The sequence below is a fragment of the Salmo trutta genome, chromosome 4 (genome assembly GCF_901001165.1).
Source record: "Salmo trutta chromosome 4, fSalTru1.1, whole genome shotgun sequence".
Lineage (NCBI taxonomy): Eukaryota > Metazoa > Chordata > Actinopteri > Salmoniformes > Salmonidae > Salmo > Salmo trutta.
Window position 1 is genome coordinate 68641051 of NC_042960.1, and position 15663 is coordinate 68656713.

The 15663-nt window shown below is 42.3% G+C and overlaps 1 protein-coding gene and 1 long non-coding RNA gene across 2 annotated transcripts in view; one reads left to right on the forward strand and one right to left on the reverse strand.

The window, feature by feature from the left end:
* The window catches only part of LOC115191489 (uncharacterized), a 19622-nt gene extending 15891 nt beyond the window's left edge, over positions 1–3731 (reverse strand). Inside the window, exon 1 of the long non-coding RNA XR_003877694.1 lies at positions 3720–3731. This is a non-coding gene — a long non-coding RNA (uncharacterized LOC115191489). The remainder of the gene's footprint in view (positions 1–3719) is intronic.
* Positions 3247–13299, forward strand: LOC115191438 (tripartite motif-containing protein 16-like). Its single transcript, XM_029749289.1, has 6 exons — positions 3247–3929; positions 4361–4456; positions 10566–10799; positions 12210–12369; positions 12495–12554; positions 12791–13299. The coding sequence occupies exons 1-6, from the start codon at positions 3348–3350 to the stop codon at positions 13297–13299; spliced, it is 1641 nt and encodes a 546-aa protein (XP_029605149.1). The 5' UTR covers positions 3247–3347.
* Positions 13300–15663: the final 2364 nt, after the last annotated feature.

Sequence of the window (15663 nt, forward strand, 5' to 3'; positions counted from 1 at the left end):
GAATAGAATAGAATAGAATAGAATAGAATAATTAAAATAGAATATAATATAATATAATAGATAAATATAATAGAAAAGAACAGAATAACTAGAATAGAATAACTAGAATAGAATAGAATAACTAGAATAGAATATAATATAATATAATAGAAAAATAGAATAGAATAGAACAGAATAACTAGAATAGAATAACTAGAATAGAATAACTAGAATAGAATAACTAGAATAGAATAACTAGAATAGAATAGAATAACTAGAATAGAATAGAATAACTAGAATAGAATAACTAGAATAGAATATAATAACTAGAATAGAATAACTAGAATAGAATAACTAGAATAGAATAACTAGAATAGAATAGAATAACTAGAATAGAATAGAATAGAATAACTAGAATAGAATAACTAGAATAGAATAGAATAGAATGACTAGAATAGAATAGAATAACTAGAATAGAATAGAATAGAATAGAATAACTAGAATAGAATAGAATAACTAGAATAGAATAGAATAGAATAACTAGAATAGAATAGAATAACTAGAATAGAATAGAATAACTAGAATAGAATAGAATAGAATGACTAGAATAGAATAGAATAACTAGAATAGAATAGAATAGAATAACTAGAATAGAATAACTAGAATAGAATAGAATAACTAGAATAGAATAGAATAGAATGACTAGAATAGAATAGAATAACTAGAATAGAATAGAATATAATGACTATAATATAATAGAATAGAATAAATAGAATATAATAGAATAACTAGAATAGAATAGAATAGAACAGAATAGAATAGAATAACATGAAAGCACATCCAGATGTTTTGACTTTTTAGCAGGGACTCTTATCCAGAACGACTTACAGGAGCAATTAGGGTTATGTGCATTTCTCAAGGGGACATCTACAGATTTTTCACGTAGTCATCTCAAAGATTCGAACCCAGAACATTTCAGTTACTTGTCCTAAGCTCTAAACTACTAGGCTACCTTTCGCCAGTGGTGTAAAGGTAAAATACTTTAAAGTACTATCCGTAAATATAAAAAAACAAGGTAATGGTGCCGTCCGGTTTGCTTAATATAAGGAATTTGAAATGATCCATACTTTTACTTTTTATTTTGATACTTAAGCACATTTTATCAATTCCATTTACTTTTAATACTTACGTATATTAAAACCAAATACTTTCCGACTTTTACTCAAGTAGTATTTTACTGGGTGACTGGGTGACTTTCACCTGAGCGAATCGCATCTCTGCATGTCTGGCAGACATATCAGTGTGGATGACGGATCACCACCTCAAGCTGAACTTCGGCAAGACGGAGCTGCTCTTCCTCCCGGGGAGGGACTGCCCGTTCCATGATCTCGCCATCATGGTTGACAACTCCATCGTGTCCTCCTCCCAGAGTGCTAAGAACCTTGGCGTGACCCTGGACAACACACTGTCGTTCTCCGCTAACATCAAGGCGGTGACCCGATCCTGTAGGTTCATGCTATACAACATTCGCAGAGTACGACCCTGCCTCACACAGGAAACGGCGCAGGTCCTAATCCAGGCACTTGTCATCTCCCGTCTGGATTACTGCAATTCGCTGTTGGCGGGGCTCCCTGCCTGTGCCATCAAACCCCTACAACTCATCCAGAACGCCGCAGCCCGTCTGGTGTTCAACCTTCCCAAGTTCTCTCACGTCACCCCGCTCCTCCGCACACTCCACTGGCTTCCAGTTGAAGCTCGCATCTGCTACAAGACCATGGTGCTTGCCTAAGGAGCTGTGAGGGGAACGGCACCTCCGTACCTTCAGGCTCTGATCAGTCCCTACACCCAAAGAAGGGCACTGCGTTCATCCACCTCTGGCCTGCTCGCCTCCCTACCTCTGCGGAAGCACAGCTCCCGCTCAGCCCAGTCAAAACTGTCCACTGCTCTGGGACCCCAATGGTGGAACAAGCTCCCTCACGATGCCAGGACAGCAGAGTCAATCACCACCTTCCGGAGACACCTGAAACCCCACCTCTTTAAGGAATACCTGGGATAGGATATTGTAATCCTTCTAACCCCCCCCCCCAAAAAAAAGATATAGATGTACTATTGTAAAGTGGTTGTTCCACTGGATATCAAAAGGTGAACGCACCAATTTGTAAGTCGCTCTGGATAAGAGCGTCTGCTAAATGACGTAAATGTAAATGTAAATGTAACTGAAACCACACCCTGACAACACCAAGAGTTTCACCTAACAGCTGAGCAGCATGATTCAGGTTAAACAACGAAATGAGCCTTTTGCAAACTGTTTGTGTAAGATAGTGACACTTGAATCTCATGTAAAAGAGTGTCTATATAAGAGAGCTGTTGTTCCTGAATAATTGGTCTCTCTACCATGCACCCTGAGTGATGGTTGACCTCATGTCTCCACATATTAATACAGCTGTTGTTGAAAGATTCTTCAGTCTCTCCCCTTTCTGGTTAGAATTTCTACAACACTTTTTATGTCTATGCGTGCTGTTTTTAAGAGATCGCCCAGTGATTATGCTCTGAGGGGAGCTAGGCATTTTATTTAGCATTTTGAAATCCTTTTGAAAGTGATTTGCAAATTAAAAAAAAAAAAAAATCCATGACATTTTACTGTTTAAACCAGTCCTTTACCTCCAGTGTCCTGGTCCTGAAAACACCCTACAGACAAGAGTATTCTACTACAGAGATGGACAGAAATTACTACATACAAATACAAAATTCAGATACAAAATACCATAAAGATCAATGTATCAAATTAAACTACTAAATACTTGCATTTTGTAATGTATATAATTACATGTAATGTATTTCATTTTATATACAAAATATATTTGGAAGTGTCTGGCCCGAACAGCAACAAGATTCTAAAATGTAAATGTATATGTGAAAATTAACATACCAAATGAACTGCAGAGCACACTGGGTATTATTATTGGTCTTGTTTCGGGACAGAGCTCATTAGAATAATACTCAACATGCTTTGCTTATTATTAATTTTACATTTACATTTTAATCATTAAGCAGACACTCTTATCCAGAGAGACTTTCAATTAGTGCAGTCATCATAAGACAGTTAGGTGACAAAACAATATATTACTAACGTATCAAGTACATTTTCCCTCAACGAAGAATTTATCAACATAATTCCTTATCAAAGAAAGTCATACCTCCTTATCAAAGAAACCACACCCCCTCTACATACACATTACACAGTCCAGTAGGAAGCCACTCCCTGTCCTCTGGTGTAGAGTTCCATGAAACAGAAAGTCATCTTTCACACTGAACAGAAAGTCATCTTTCACACTGCCATTGCTTAACCTTCAGGAGAGAGCACCAAAATGGCAGAGAATCAGGACCTGCTCTGTTGCTCCATCTGTCTGGATCTACTGAAGGATCCAGTGACTACTGCCTGTGGACACAGTTACTGTATGGGCTGTATTAAAGTAAGCTGGGATCAGGATGATCTGAAAGGGGTCTATAGCTGTCCTCAGTGCAGACAGACCTTTATCCCAAGACCTGTTCTGAACAGGAGCACTGTGCTGGCTGAGGTGGTGGAGAAACTGAAGAAGACAGGACTCCAGGCTGCTCCCCCTCCTGCTCTGTGCTATGCTGGACCTGGAGATGTGGCATGTGATTCCTGCACTGGGACCAGAAAGCAGAAAGCCCTCATGTCCTGTCTGGTGTGTCTGGCCTCTTACTGTGAGACTCACCTCCAACCTCACAATGAATCTCCTGCTTTCAAAAAGCACAAGCTGATCAAAGCCACTGCACAACTACAGGAGAAGATCTGCTCTCATCATGACAAACTGCTGGAGGTTTACTGTCGCACCGATCAGCAGTGTATCTGTTATCAGTGTACAATGGATGAACATAAAGGCCATGATACAGTGTCAGCTGCAGCAGAGAGGACTGAGAAACAGGTAAGACCAGAACAACTTGTTGGTAACTGTCTGATAAACAAAGAATTAAAGATACAGTAGGAACTAAGGCTGTTTGAATATAAGATCATTCAAATGAAATGGATCCTCAGCAGAACAAATATGAACACAAACCTTGAGTATATAGATATGTTAACCCAGATTCTCCATATGTATCACCATTTTCTATAGTCAAACACTATTATCATTCTGAATGGCCTTTTATGAGTCCAAAGTTCAGTCTCAACCCCTTGATACATGTAGGCCTACCATAAAAACTATAGTCATTCACATAGCAACATAATATTATATTGTAAAGGGACTTCCTCAGGATTGTAGACCTTCCTCTCTATGGGCCCTATGTCACATTACTATACTATTGATCTACTGGACAAATAAAGCTTGATAGCTCATTGAAGAGTGATTCTCCACAGAGGCAGCTGGGGATGAGTCAGCAGAAGGTCCAGCAGAGATTCCAGGAGAGGGAGATGGAGCTGAAGGAGCTCCAACAGGCTGTGGAGTCTTTCAAGGTGAGTATTGCTGACCAGAGGAGACACACCATTTCACTTCTCTTCTCCAATCAGAGAGAGGGGTCCCTATCCAATCCCTCTGACCCCACTGTTGGGAACAGGCTGTCTGGACCCCTTTCAGAGAATTGACTGCTTAATGTAACTGACGGTATATGAACCCAGGTCTACTGTGGGATAAACCAACATCTTGACCATTACACCAAGAGGACATTCCCTATTGGGCCGACACTGATTTAGAAGTCGCAAGCGGGGCTACCTCATCACATAACCATGAGTAACCATGACTGACTCATGTCCCCTATACATTAACATGGAGCTCTCTCTCTCTCAATTCAATTCAAAGATTTTTATTGGCATGGGAAACATATCTTTATTATGCCAAAGCAAGTGAAGTAGATAATAAACAATCATGAATGAACAGTAAACATTACACAACATTTATTTTCAGAAGAATAGAGACATTTCAAATGTTATAATTCAAGAGCAAACAGAGAGAGCCGTGTTCCAGATTGAGTTCTGGAGGTGAAATGGAAATGAATGAGGTAGAGTTAAGTGAGGTAGAAGGTGTGGAGAAGAGCTCAGAACCAGAGAAGTATTTGGTCATATGAGATTTGACTTCAGAAGAGTTCCAGGGTGTGTTGAGTGGTGGTGTCCCATCCTCCCAGGTCGTTGGCCTGGTGCAGGAGCAGATAGGGTCAAAGTAGTGGAATGGGGTAGTGGGTTTTTAATGAGTGTAGGGTTAGTTGGCATGGTGCAGGAGCAGATAGGGTCAAAGTAGTGGAAAGGTGTTAATTAGTATTATCATAATTTCCCCTTTTCCCATTTCAACATATTGGATGCCAACCGCCGTTAAACTCCAAAGAAGAAGAAACGTTATATTATGTCTATGTACAGTGTTGTAATGATGTCTCTCCCTCTCATTCCATCACTTTCGTGGTAGTTGGTTGTGTGGGTCTCTGGTTATGAATGGGATGCTGACAGACAATCGTTGATGGATATTTATAGAGCTCTGATCAGGACGACAATTGATTACGGGTGTATAGTTTATGGAACAGCGGCAAAGACTTAAGCTGGACAGAATCCAGTATATAGCTTTAAGGATATGTATTGGTGCATTTAAATCAACATCTGTATGTGTCTTACTAGTGGAGGCAGGTGAGAAACCTTTGGGTATATGGCGTAATAAATTGTCATTATCTTATTGGGTTGCAAGGCTGTGAGGTTGAGCATCTTCTGTTCTAGATGACTGTTGGGAATATACAATGTGATTTGTGTTTCCTGAGGAGGGCTACTATTCTTTTTGCATATTTTCCAAATGTATTTTCTGGTTGTTAAGGGTTTATTTATTGGTTTCCACTGTTAATCGGTTAGAGTTGAGGGGGGAGTAGGGTAGTTTGTTTGGGAGGTGTGATGTTATATAATATTACCCAGTTATATAATATTCCCATTTGAAGTAAACACAAAAAAGCGGGGCTTATTTTAGGTCATGTTTCACCCTGCCAGCTCCTATTAGTTGTATTGAAAAAACAGGCCTTATTTTTGGTCATGTTTCACCCTGCCAGCTCCTATTAGTTGTATTGAAAAAACAGGCCTTATTTTTGGTCATGTTTCACCCTGCCAGCTCCTATTAGTTGTATTGAAAAAACAGGCCTTATTTTAGGTCATGTTTCACCCTGCCAGCTCCTATTAGTTGTATTGAAGAAACAGGCCTTATTTTAGGTCATGTTTCACCCTGCCAGCTCCTATTAGTTGTATTGATAAAACAGGTCTTATTTTAGGTCATGTTTCACCCTGCCAGCTCCTATTAGTTGTATTGAACACTGTGGCACCAACTCACCTTCTGAAAGTTCTATTCCCAGTCCATTGTTCTGCGTCACAATGTCAGCTTCACTATTGTTATCAATGAGACCAGCCCGCGTTAACCTTGTAGGTTTACCTCAGGTAACTTATTATTAACTAGGTTACAGCTACTTGGTGAGGAAGCTCACAGTTCACCTGGTTACAGGTTGTGCTTAGCGCACAGCCATCAATCGTTAAAGATTTTGTTGTCGTGGTGTCAACATTTGTTTTTCAGAAAAAGGTGTAAAACCTTAACAAAACTTATGTCCCTGTTCTCTTTTTCAAGATGTGGCCGATTTAAACAGCCGGAAAATATTTATTTTAAATTAATTAATAACCTTTTTGATGATATGTTGTTTCTAAATGGCTGCAATTGTTGTGGGACAGGTTTGAGACTGATCTCTGTAATGTATAAGAAAAATGCACTTTATTTCTCAGCTGCCTCACCAATGTCTTTACGTGAATGAATAACTTTTAATTGGTAAATATTTCCAATAGATGGCAGCATAAGACCACGAAGCATCAGTTATAGGCTACAAGCAGCAATATGATTGACATAAAATAGCATGCAACCAAAGACTGTATGTCCCATGATTTTCTAAAATGGTCACTCATTACTTTACAGTTAACTATATATCTCGTATTAGTCCTGTGTTGCTTTTGGGAGAGTAAAACAGTATTAATAATAGCAGGTATTGAACCCCGGTCAAATAACCACTAGTCACATGTGCTGACCTTAACCCTAGTAAACATGCATTATGACATCATGTTAATATGTCATATTGGGAGTAAACAGCCTCGGAATAGAAAAGACGATGCATCTTCCAGCCCGACAATAAATGACATCATGCAGCCCTCACGGTGAGTAAATTTACCTCAACATGCCCCTCTCTGGTGGGAGAAGGCAGAGTCCTCGCTGCTCGCAGACGGAACAAGCTTTTGGTGGGGCTTGTTGAGTTGGATACTTGAACTTGACCTAAACTAATCTGAACTGTCTTATGCTTCCATCTATTGGAATTATTTAGCAACTGCAGCAGTACTGAATAAAGTGTATATCCTTACTAAAGTAGTAATTACTCAGAATCGCAAAATATAAAATGTTATAGTTAATTTTATCACTAACAACCATAACATTTCCATTTATATCATAATGAAACTGCCATAAACCAAGAACGCCATACATTTAGTTAATTATATAAAAATGTGTATATTTAAATGGGTGACATTATCTACCAAAGTAACCTTAACATAGACACTGAAAATGAGCTTTTATAGTATAAATCTGGCTGCTCTCAAAAGAGCCTTTGCATTTACATGTGAGTCATTTAGCAGACACTCTTATCCAGAGCCACCAGGGTTAAGAGCCTAAATCTGCCTAAAAAAGGTGATTTACAGATTTTTCACCTAGTCGGTTCGGGGATTCGAATCAGCCACCTTTCGGTTACTGCCCAACGCTCTTAACCGCTAGATTACAAACCACTAAATGTTAAACACAAAAGTCAAATGGTGGTAGATAAATGGTAAGCTGGTTAAATAAAAGACTGCTGTTATAACTTTCAGACTGCCCTCCTCTGTTCCTCGGGTGATGTGGAGGTAAACCCAGGCCCTGCATGTCCCCAGGCACCCTCATTTGTTGACTTCTGTGATCGAAAAAGCCTTGGTTTCATGCATGTCAATATCAGAAGCCTCCTCCCTAAGTTTGTTTTACTCACTGCTTTAGCACACTCCGCCAACCCTGATGTCCTTGCCGTGTCTGAATCCTGGCTTAGGGAGGCCACCAAAAATTCTGAGATTTCCATACCCAACTACAACATTTTCCGTCAAAATAGAACTGCCAAAGGAGGAAGAGTTGCAATCTACTGCAGAGATAGCCTGCAAAGTTCTGTCATACTTTCCAGGTCTATACCCAAACAGTTCGAACTTCTAATTTTAAAAATGTATCTCTCCAGGAATAAGTCTCTCACTGTTGCCGCCTGCTATCGACCCCCCTCCGCTCCCAGCTGTGCCCTGGACACCATTTGTGAATTGATCGCTCCCCATCTAGCCTCAGAGTTTGTTCTGTTAGGTGACCTAAACTGGGATATGCTTAACACCCCGTCAGTCCTACAATTTAAGCTAGATGCCCTCAATCTCACACAAATGATCAAGGAACCTACCAGGTACAACCCCAAATCCGTAAACATGAGCACCCTCATAGACGTTATCCTGACCAACTTGCCCTCCAAATACACCTCCGCTGTTTTCAATCAGGATCTCAGCGATCACTGCCTCGTTGCCTGCATCCGTAATGGGTCCGCGGTCAAACAACCACCCCTCATCACTGTCAAGCGCTCCCTAAAACAGTTCTGCGAGCAGGCCTTTCTAATCGACCTGGCCCGGGTATCCTGGAAGGATATTGACCTCATCCCGTCAGTAGAGGATGCCTGGTTGTTCTTTAAAAGTGCTTTCCTCTCCATCTTAAATAAGCATGCCTCTTTCAAAAAATGTTGAACTAAGAACAGATACAGCCCTTGGTTCACTCCAGACTTGACTGGCCTTGACCAGAACAAAAACACCCTGTGGCGTACTGCACTAGCTTCGAATAGTCCCCGCGATATGCAACTTTTCAGGGAAGTCAGGAACCAATACACACAGTCAGTTAGGAAAGCAAAGGCTAGCTTTATCAAACAGAAATTTGCATCCTGCAGCATTCCTTCCAAAACGTTTTGGGACAATGTAAAGTCCATGGAGAATAAGAGTACCTCCTCCCAGCTGCCCACTGCACTGAGATTAGGAAACACTATAACCACTGATAAATCCATGATAATCAAGAATTTCAATAAGCATTTCGCTATGGCTGGCCATGCTTTTCACCTGGCTACCAGCAGCTCTGCACCCCAAATTTTTCTATTGTGTTATTGACTGTACGTTTGTTTATTCCATGTGTAATTCTGTGTTGTTTTTGTCGCACTGCTTTGCTTTATCTTGGCCAGGTCGAAGTTGTAAATGACAACTTGTTCTCAACTTGCCTACCTGGTTAAATAAAGGTGAAATAAAATAAAAAATTTAATAAAAAATTTAATAAAAAATTGTTTTGGGGCAATAGGGACATGTCTGTCTATTTCTCCAATTATCTCTAATAGATGTATTTATTGTAATGGTTTGAAGTTCTACACCATTTTAATCAGGATAACCTATTATTTCTAATGATGTAAGGTTGGGCAGCGTCCTCTGGTGTCATCGATCGCTAGACCAGAAAGTCAGAAGTTACAATTTCTTTCCTACTTCCTGGTAATGCAGACATCAACACACTTGGCACCATCGAGGTGTGGATGTTTACTTTCTACACCAGTTGTTGTTATTATTATTATAAAAAAAAAATCCCAGTTTTGTCCAAAAACAGATTGTGGTGGTATAATAAAAAGGTAAACATTTTTTGGTGCCATTTATGGAAAACTGAATTGGGTTTGTGGCTGGATCAGCAGCTCTTCATCATGCGGCAGGAGAGACTCAATACAGCAGGGGTCTCTGATTTCTATGCTGCAGTACTGAGTGCCTGGCAGCTGCTGAGACCCACACGAGAGGGGAGTGTGGTGCCTGGGCCGTGGGTATGGGAGGAGCCACTGATCACTGGGTTTGGTGGACCTGGAGAGCAGGGTGGCAGCGTTCTGACTCAAAGCAGCACAGAGGCTACTGTACCGTACGGAGGTGGGCTTAGCGGGAGGGAAGGGGCATCAGTGGCAGGGGGTTGTGGGGGCTGAGAGCATGGCAGGGTATAGGTGGAGGGTGCTCTATAAGCTCCCAGTGCTGGAAAGGTCAGGGGTCGTCCAGTGGAGGGTATTACATGGAGCCCTGGACACCAATAGCTGGTTGGCTCGGGTTGACCTGGGAGTTGGGGAGGGGTGTCCGTTTTCTACAATGACAGACTGTTCATCAGGTTTTTTCTGTGTTGCCAGGGTAATGCCATTACTGTTGACGCCTTAGGGTTGAGTTTGAGTTTTCCAAAATGATCAACAGTGTGGAGATGTTTCAGGAGGTATGGGGGCTCAGGGGGGCTGTCTGTACGGCTGGAGAGGAGGGGTTGGATGTACGGTTGGAATGTGGTGCTGAATGGTGTTTGGGTACTGTATAATGTGATTGTATGGTGTGATTTAAGGAGGGGGGAGGGGTGTTAGTGTAATGAGGAAGACAAGTCAGTCTCACCCCCCCTGCTTTCTCTCTCTCTCTCTTTCTTTGTCTCTCTGTCTCTCTGTCTCTCTCTCTCTCTCTCTCTCTCTCTCTCTCTTAACAGCGCTCTGCACAGGCAGCAGTGGAGGACAGTGATCAGATCTTTACTGAGCTGATCCGCTCCATTGAGAGAAGGAGCTCTGAGGTGAAGGAGCTGATCAGAGCCCAAGAGAAGGCTCAAGTGAGTCAAGCTGAAGGACTCCTGGAGCAACTGAAGCAGGAGATAGCTGAGCTGAGGAAGAGAAGCACTGAGCTGGAGCAGCTCTCACACACAGAGGATCACATCCATTTCCTCCAGGTAACTAAACTGTCTTGTGATATGAAATTAACTTAATGTGAAACTATTCATCTCAATCATTATGTTGTCCTGTCCGTCTCTCTCTCTCTCTGTCCGTCTCTGTCCGTCTCTCTGTCTCTCTCTGTACGTCCCTCTCTCTCTCTCTCTCTCTCTCTCTCTCTCTCTCTCTCTCTCTGTCCGTCCCTCTCTCTCTCTCTCTCTTTCTCTGTCCGTCCCCCTCTCTCTCTCTCTCTCTCTCTCTCTCTCTGTCCATCCCTCTCTCTCTCTCTCTCTCTCTTTCCCTCTCTCTCACTGTCTGTCCCCCTCTCTCTCTTTCCGTCCCTCTCTCTCTCTCTCTCTCTCTCTCTCTCTCTCTCTGTCCCTCTCTCTCTCTCTCTCTCTCTCTCTCTCTCTCTGTCCGTCCCTCTCTCTCTCACTATCTGTCCGTCTGTCTCTCTCTCTCTCTCTCTCTCTGTCCATCCCCCTCTCTTTCTCTGTCCATCGCTATGTCTCTCTCTATGTCCGTCCCTCTGTCTCTCTCTGTCCATCCCTCTCTCTCACTCTCTCTCTGTCCGTCCCTCTCTCTCTTTCTCTCTCTCTCTCTCTGTCTGTCCCCCTCTCTCTCTCTCTCTCTCTCTCTCTGTCCGTCCCCTCTCTCTCTCTCTCTCTCTGTCCATCCCTCTCTCTCTCTCTCTCTCTCTCTCCCTCTCTCTCTCTCTCTGTCCATCCCTCTCTCTCTCTCTCTGTCCGTCCCCCTCTCTCTCTCTCTCTCTCTGTCCGTCCCCCTCTCTCTCTCTCTCTCTCTCTCTGTCCATCCCTCTCTCTCTCTCTCTCTCCTTCCCTCTCTCTCACTGTCTGTCCCTCTCTCTCTCTTTCCGTCCCTCTCTCTCTCTCTGTCGGTCCCTCTCTCTCTTTCTCTGACCGTCTCTCTCTCTCTCTCTCTCTGTCCGTCCCTCTTTCTCTCTCTCTCTGTCCGTCCCTCGCTCTCTCTCTTTCTCTGTCCGTCCATCTCTCTCTTTTTCTTTGTCCGTCTCTCTCTCTCTCTCTGTCTGTCCCTCTCTCTCTCTCTCTCTCTCTCTCTCTCTCTCTTTCTCTCTCTCTCTCGATCTCTGTCCGTCCCCCTCTCTCTCTCTCTCTCTCTGTCCGTCCCTCTCTCTCTCTCTCTCTCTCTCTCTCTGTCCGTCCCTCTCTCTCTCTCTCTCTCTCTCTGTCCGTCCCTCTCTCTCTCTCTCTCTCTGTCCATCCCTCTCTCTCTCTCTGTCCTTCCCTCTCTCTCTCTCTCTCTCTGTCCGTCCCTCTCTCTCTCTCTGTCCGTCCCTCTCTCTCACTGTCCATCCCTCTCTCTCTCTCTCTCTCTCTCTCTCTCTCTCTGTCCGTACCTCGCTCTCTCTCGCTCTCTCTCTGTCTCTCTGTCTGTCTCTCTCTCTCCAGAGTTATCAGTCTCTCTCCAGTATCAGTGTATCATCAGACTTACCCAGCATCGCTGTCCGTCCTCTTCAGTACTTTGGAGATGTGAGTAAGACTGTGTCTGAACTGAGAGAGAAACTAGGAGACTTCCTTAAAGGAGAATGGACCAAGATCTCCACTACAGGTGTGTTGAAAATGATAACAACATCAACTTTAGACCATTGAAAGTTCCCTACTAGTCATATACATGTGGAATATGGTATGATGATAACATTCCCTCTCTCTGTCAATGTGTTTGTGTGTCTGTAGTGAATATAGTGGATGTTTTACTGCCTCCAGAGCCCAAGACCAGAGAACAGTTGTTACAATGTGAGTCTCTTTATTGTGAAGTAACTAACAGTCTCTTTTTACTGACACTCCTAACAATCCCTCTAGAAATATATAGCAATAGTAGATCTAATCAAAGACTGGGTATCTTAGTGACTCCTAATATTTCTCTGATTTGATCTCTGCTGTGCTCTAATCAAAGACAGGGTAGATACAGTATCTGACTTAACTTATTGTTCTGACTCCCCTCATTGGTCTCTGCTCTGCTCTTCTCCCAGATTCCTGTCAGCTCACACTGGACCCAAACACAGCACACACACACCTCTCTCTGTCTGAAGGGAACAGAAAGGTGACCTATACATCCCAAGACCAACCATATCCTGACCATCCAGACAGATTCACCAACCATTACCAGGTTCTTTGTAGAGAGGGTCTGTCTGGATGCTGTTACTGGGAGGTGGAGTGGACTGGTGATGTTTATACAGCAGTCTCATATAAAGACATCAGCAGAACAGAGACAGATGATGGACTTGGAGACAATAACAAGTCCTGGAGTTTACAGTACTCTAGTGGTGGTTTTTGGTTCATACACAATAATGTTGAGACTAAAGTATCAGGCCCTCAGTCCTCCAGAGTAGGAGTGTACCTGGATCACAAGGCAGGTACTCTGTCCTTCTACAGTGTCTCTGACACAATGACCCTCCTCCACAGAGTCCAGACCACATTCACTCAGCCCCTCTATCCTGGGTTTTGGCTCGATGGTACTGCTGAGCTGGTTAAACTGTAATAGGGTCCACATAGATACTAGTCATGCTGGTGTAGTCTATAGCTGAGCTGGTTAAACTGTAGTAGGGTCCACATAGATACTAGTCATGCTGGTGTAGTCTATAGCTGAGCTGGTTAAACTGTAGTAGGGTCCACATAGATACTAGTCATGCTGGTGTAGTCTATAGCTGAGCTGGTTAAACTGTAGTAGGGTCCACATATATACTAGTCATGCTGGTGTAGTCTATAGCTGAGCTGGTTAAACTGTAGTAGGGTCCACATAGATACTAGTCATGCTGGTGTAGTCTATAGCTGAGCTGGTTAAACTGTAGTAGGGTCCACATAGATACTAGTCATGCTGGCGTAGTCTATAGCTGAGCTGGTTAAACTGTAGTAGGGTCCACATAGATACTAGTCATGCTGGCGTAGTCTATAGCTGAGCTGGTTAAACTGTAGTAGGGTCCACATAGATACTAGTCATGCTGGTGTAGTCTATAGCTGAGCTGGTTAAACTGTAGTAGGGTCCACATAGATACTAGTCATGCTGCTGTAGTCTATAGCTGAGCTGGTTAAACTGTAGTAGGGTCCACATAGATACTAGTCATGCTGGTGGTGATGGTCCCCAGATGTGATGATTCATTATACTCTGTTTATCTACAATTATTTAACTGATTTTATCTTCAGATGTTATGAATTAAAATAAACATTCAATGTATTCATATTTATTATAGTGCAATGTTTTAATCTTGTACATTTCCATGAATCATGATGTATGGTGTTGATGTATATTGGTTGTCATTCAGAACCATTGATATGTTTTCTCAGTTGGGTCTCTGTCTCTATGTAATTCTCCTCAGTGGCATTGAACAGGTAGTATCACTAACTAACTAACTAAACTATATCAAAATCAAATGTATTTATATAGCCCTTCTTACATCAGCTGATATCTCAAAGTGCTGTACAGAAACCCAGCCTAAAACCCCAAACAGCAAGCAATGCAGGTGTAGAAGCACGGTGGCAAGGAAAAACTCCCTAGAAAGGCCAAAACCTAGGAAGAAACCTAGAGAGGAACCAGGCTATGAGGGGTGGCCAGTCCTCTTCTGGCTGTGCCGGGTAGAGATTATAACAGCACATGGCCTAGATGTTCAAATGTTCATAAATGACCAGCATTGTCAAATAATAATAATCATAGTAGTTGTCGAGGGTGCAACAAGTCAGTAACACAAGAGTAAGTGTCAGTTGGCTTTTTCATAGCCGATCTTTGGTCTGGTTGGTCTGGTTGGTCTGGTTTCCCAGACACAGACACTATATGGGACAGACACAGATTAATCCTAGTCCTGGACTAAAAAGTATATTCAATGTAGATGTCCAGGAAACCGGCCCTAAATGTGTCATCTTTCATCTTCCCATATTGCTCAGTCCAGCAACATTAAACCTGTCCAGCAGGTGGTGTATTGACCAAACAATAAAACCAGCAGATATCTTGACTTGCCACTCAGTATATCAGTAATGTTCAGAATAGTACTTTAATATCATTGGAGATTGATGGTCTTTTTAATCCACTATCCAGAGTCAGGAACAGATGAAGTTAGGTCTGCTACTGTTCAGTGATTAAATATGATTTATGGTGATGGGAAATAAAAAATACAACACTAAACTTCATCTAGTAATAGTTTTCCTTTGTTATTTATTCCAAGGTGTGTCTTTAACTTGTAAATGGATTGTGTGGAGGGGAGCTAGTGGTGTGGCTGATAGAATAGAATGAAAAGGGAGGATGGGAGGGGAAATGGACAGATATATCAGACAGACGAGGGAGAGAAAGATTTTCATACAGGAGTTAGAGTCTCTGTTCTAAATAGTTCCCTATTCCCTGCGTAGTGCACTAAGATTCTTTTGACCAGATCTAAAGTAGTGTTCTAGAGGTTAGATTTTTTCTCCCTGTCATTACAACATGACAATATGGTATTGACTTTAGTGGGTTTTTCCCCCTTTTGTTTTTATTGTTATTTTGTAATGTGTGTTGTCAGGTTGTTCCTCTGTGTTCCTAATTACTGCTATCACCACAGCAGCTAGATAACTGTGTTCTACATCCTGGGGTTTACCCAGGACCTCCTCCAGTATTACTGCCATCACCACAGCAGCTAGATAACTGTGTTCTACATCCTGGGGTTTACCCAGGACCTCCTCCAGTATTACTGTCATCACCACAGCTGCTAGATAACTGTGTTCTACATCCTGGGGTTTACCCAGGACCTCCTCCAGTATTACTGCCATCACCACAGCAGCTAGATAACTGTGTTCTACATCCTGGGGTTTACCCAGGACCTCCTCCAGTATTACTGCCATCACCACAGCAGCTAGATAACTGTGTTCTACATCCTGGGGT

Bases quoted from the DNA above. Each gene is read 5' to 3' on its own strand.
- LOC115191438 (XM_029749289.1), top strand. From the start codon at position 3,348: ATGGCAGAGAATCAGGACCTGCTCTGTTGCTCCATCTGTCTGGATCTA. The intron at 10,800-12,209 runs GTAACTAAACTG...CTCTCTCTCCAG, and splicing joins ATCACATCCATTTCCTCCAG to AGTTATCAGTCTCTCTCCAG. The intron at 12,370-12,494 runs GTGTGTTGAAAA...GTGTGTCTGTAG, and splicing joins GACCAAGATCTCCACTACAG to TGAATATAGTGGATGTTTTA.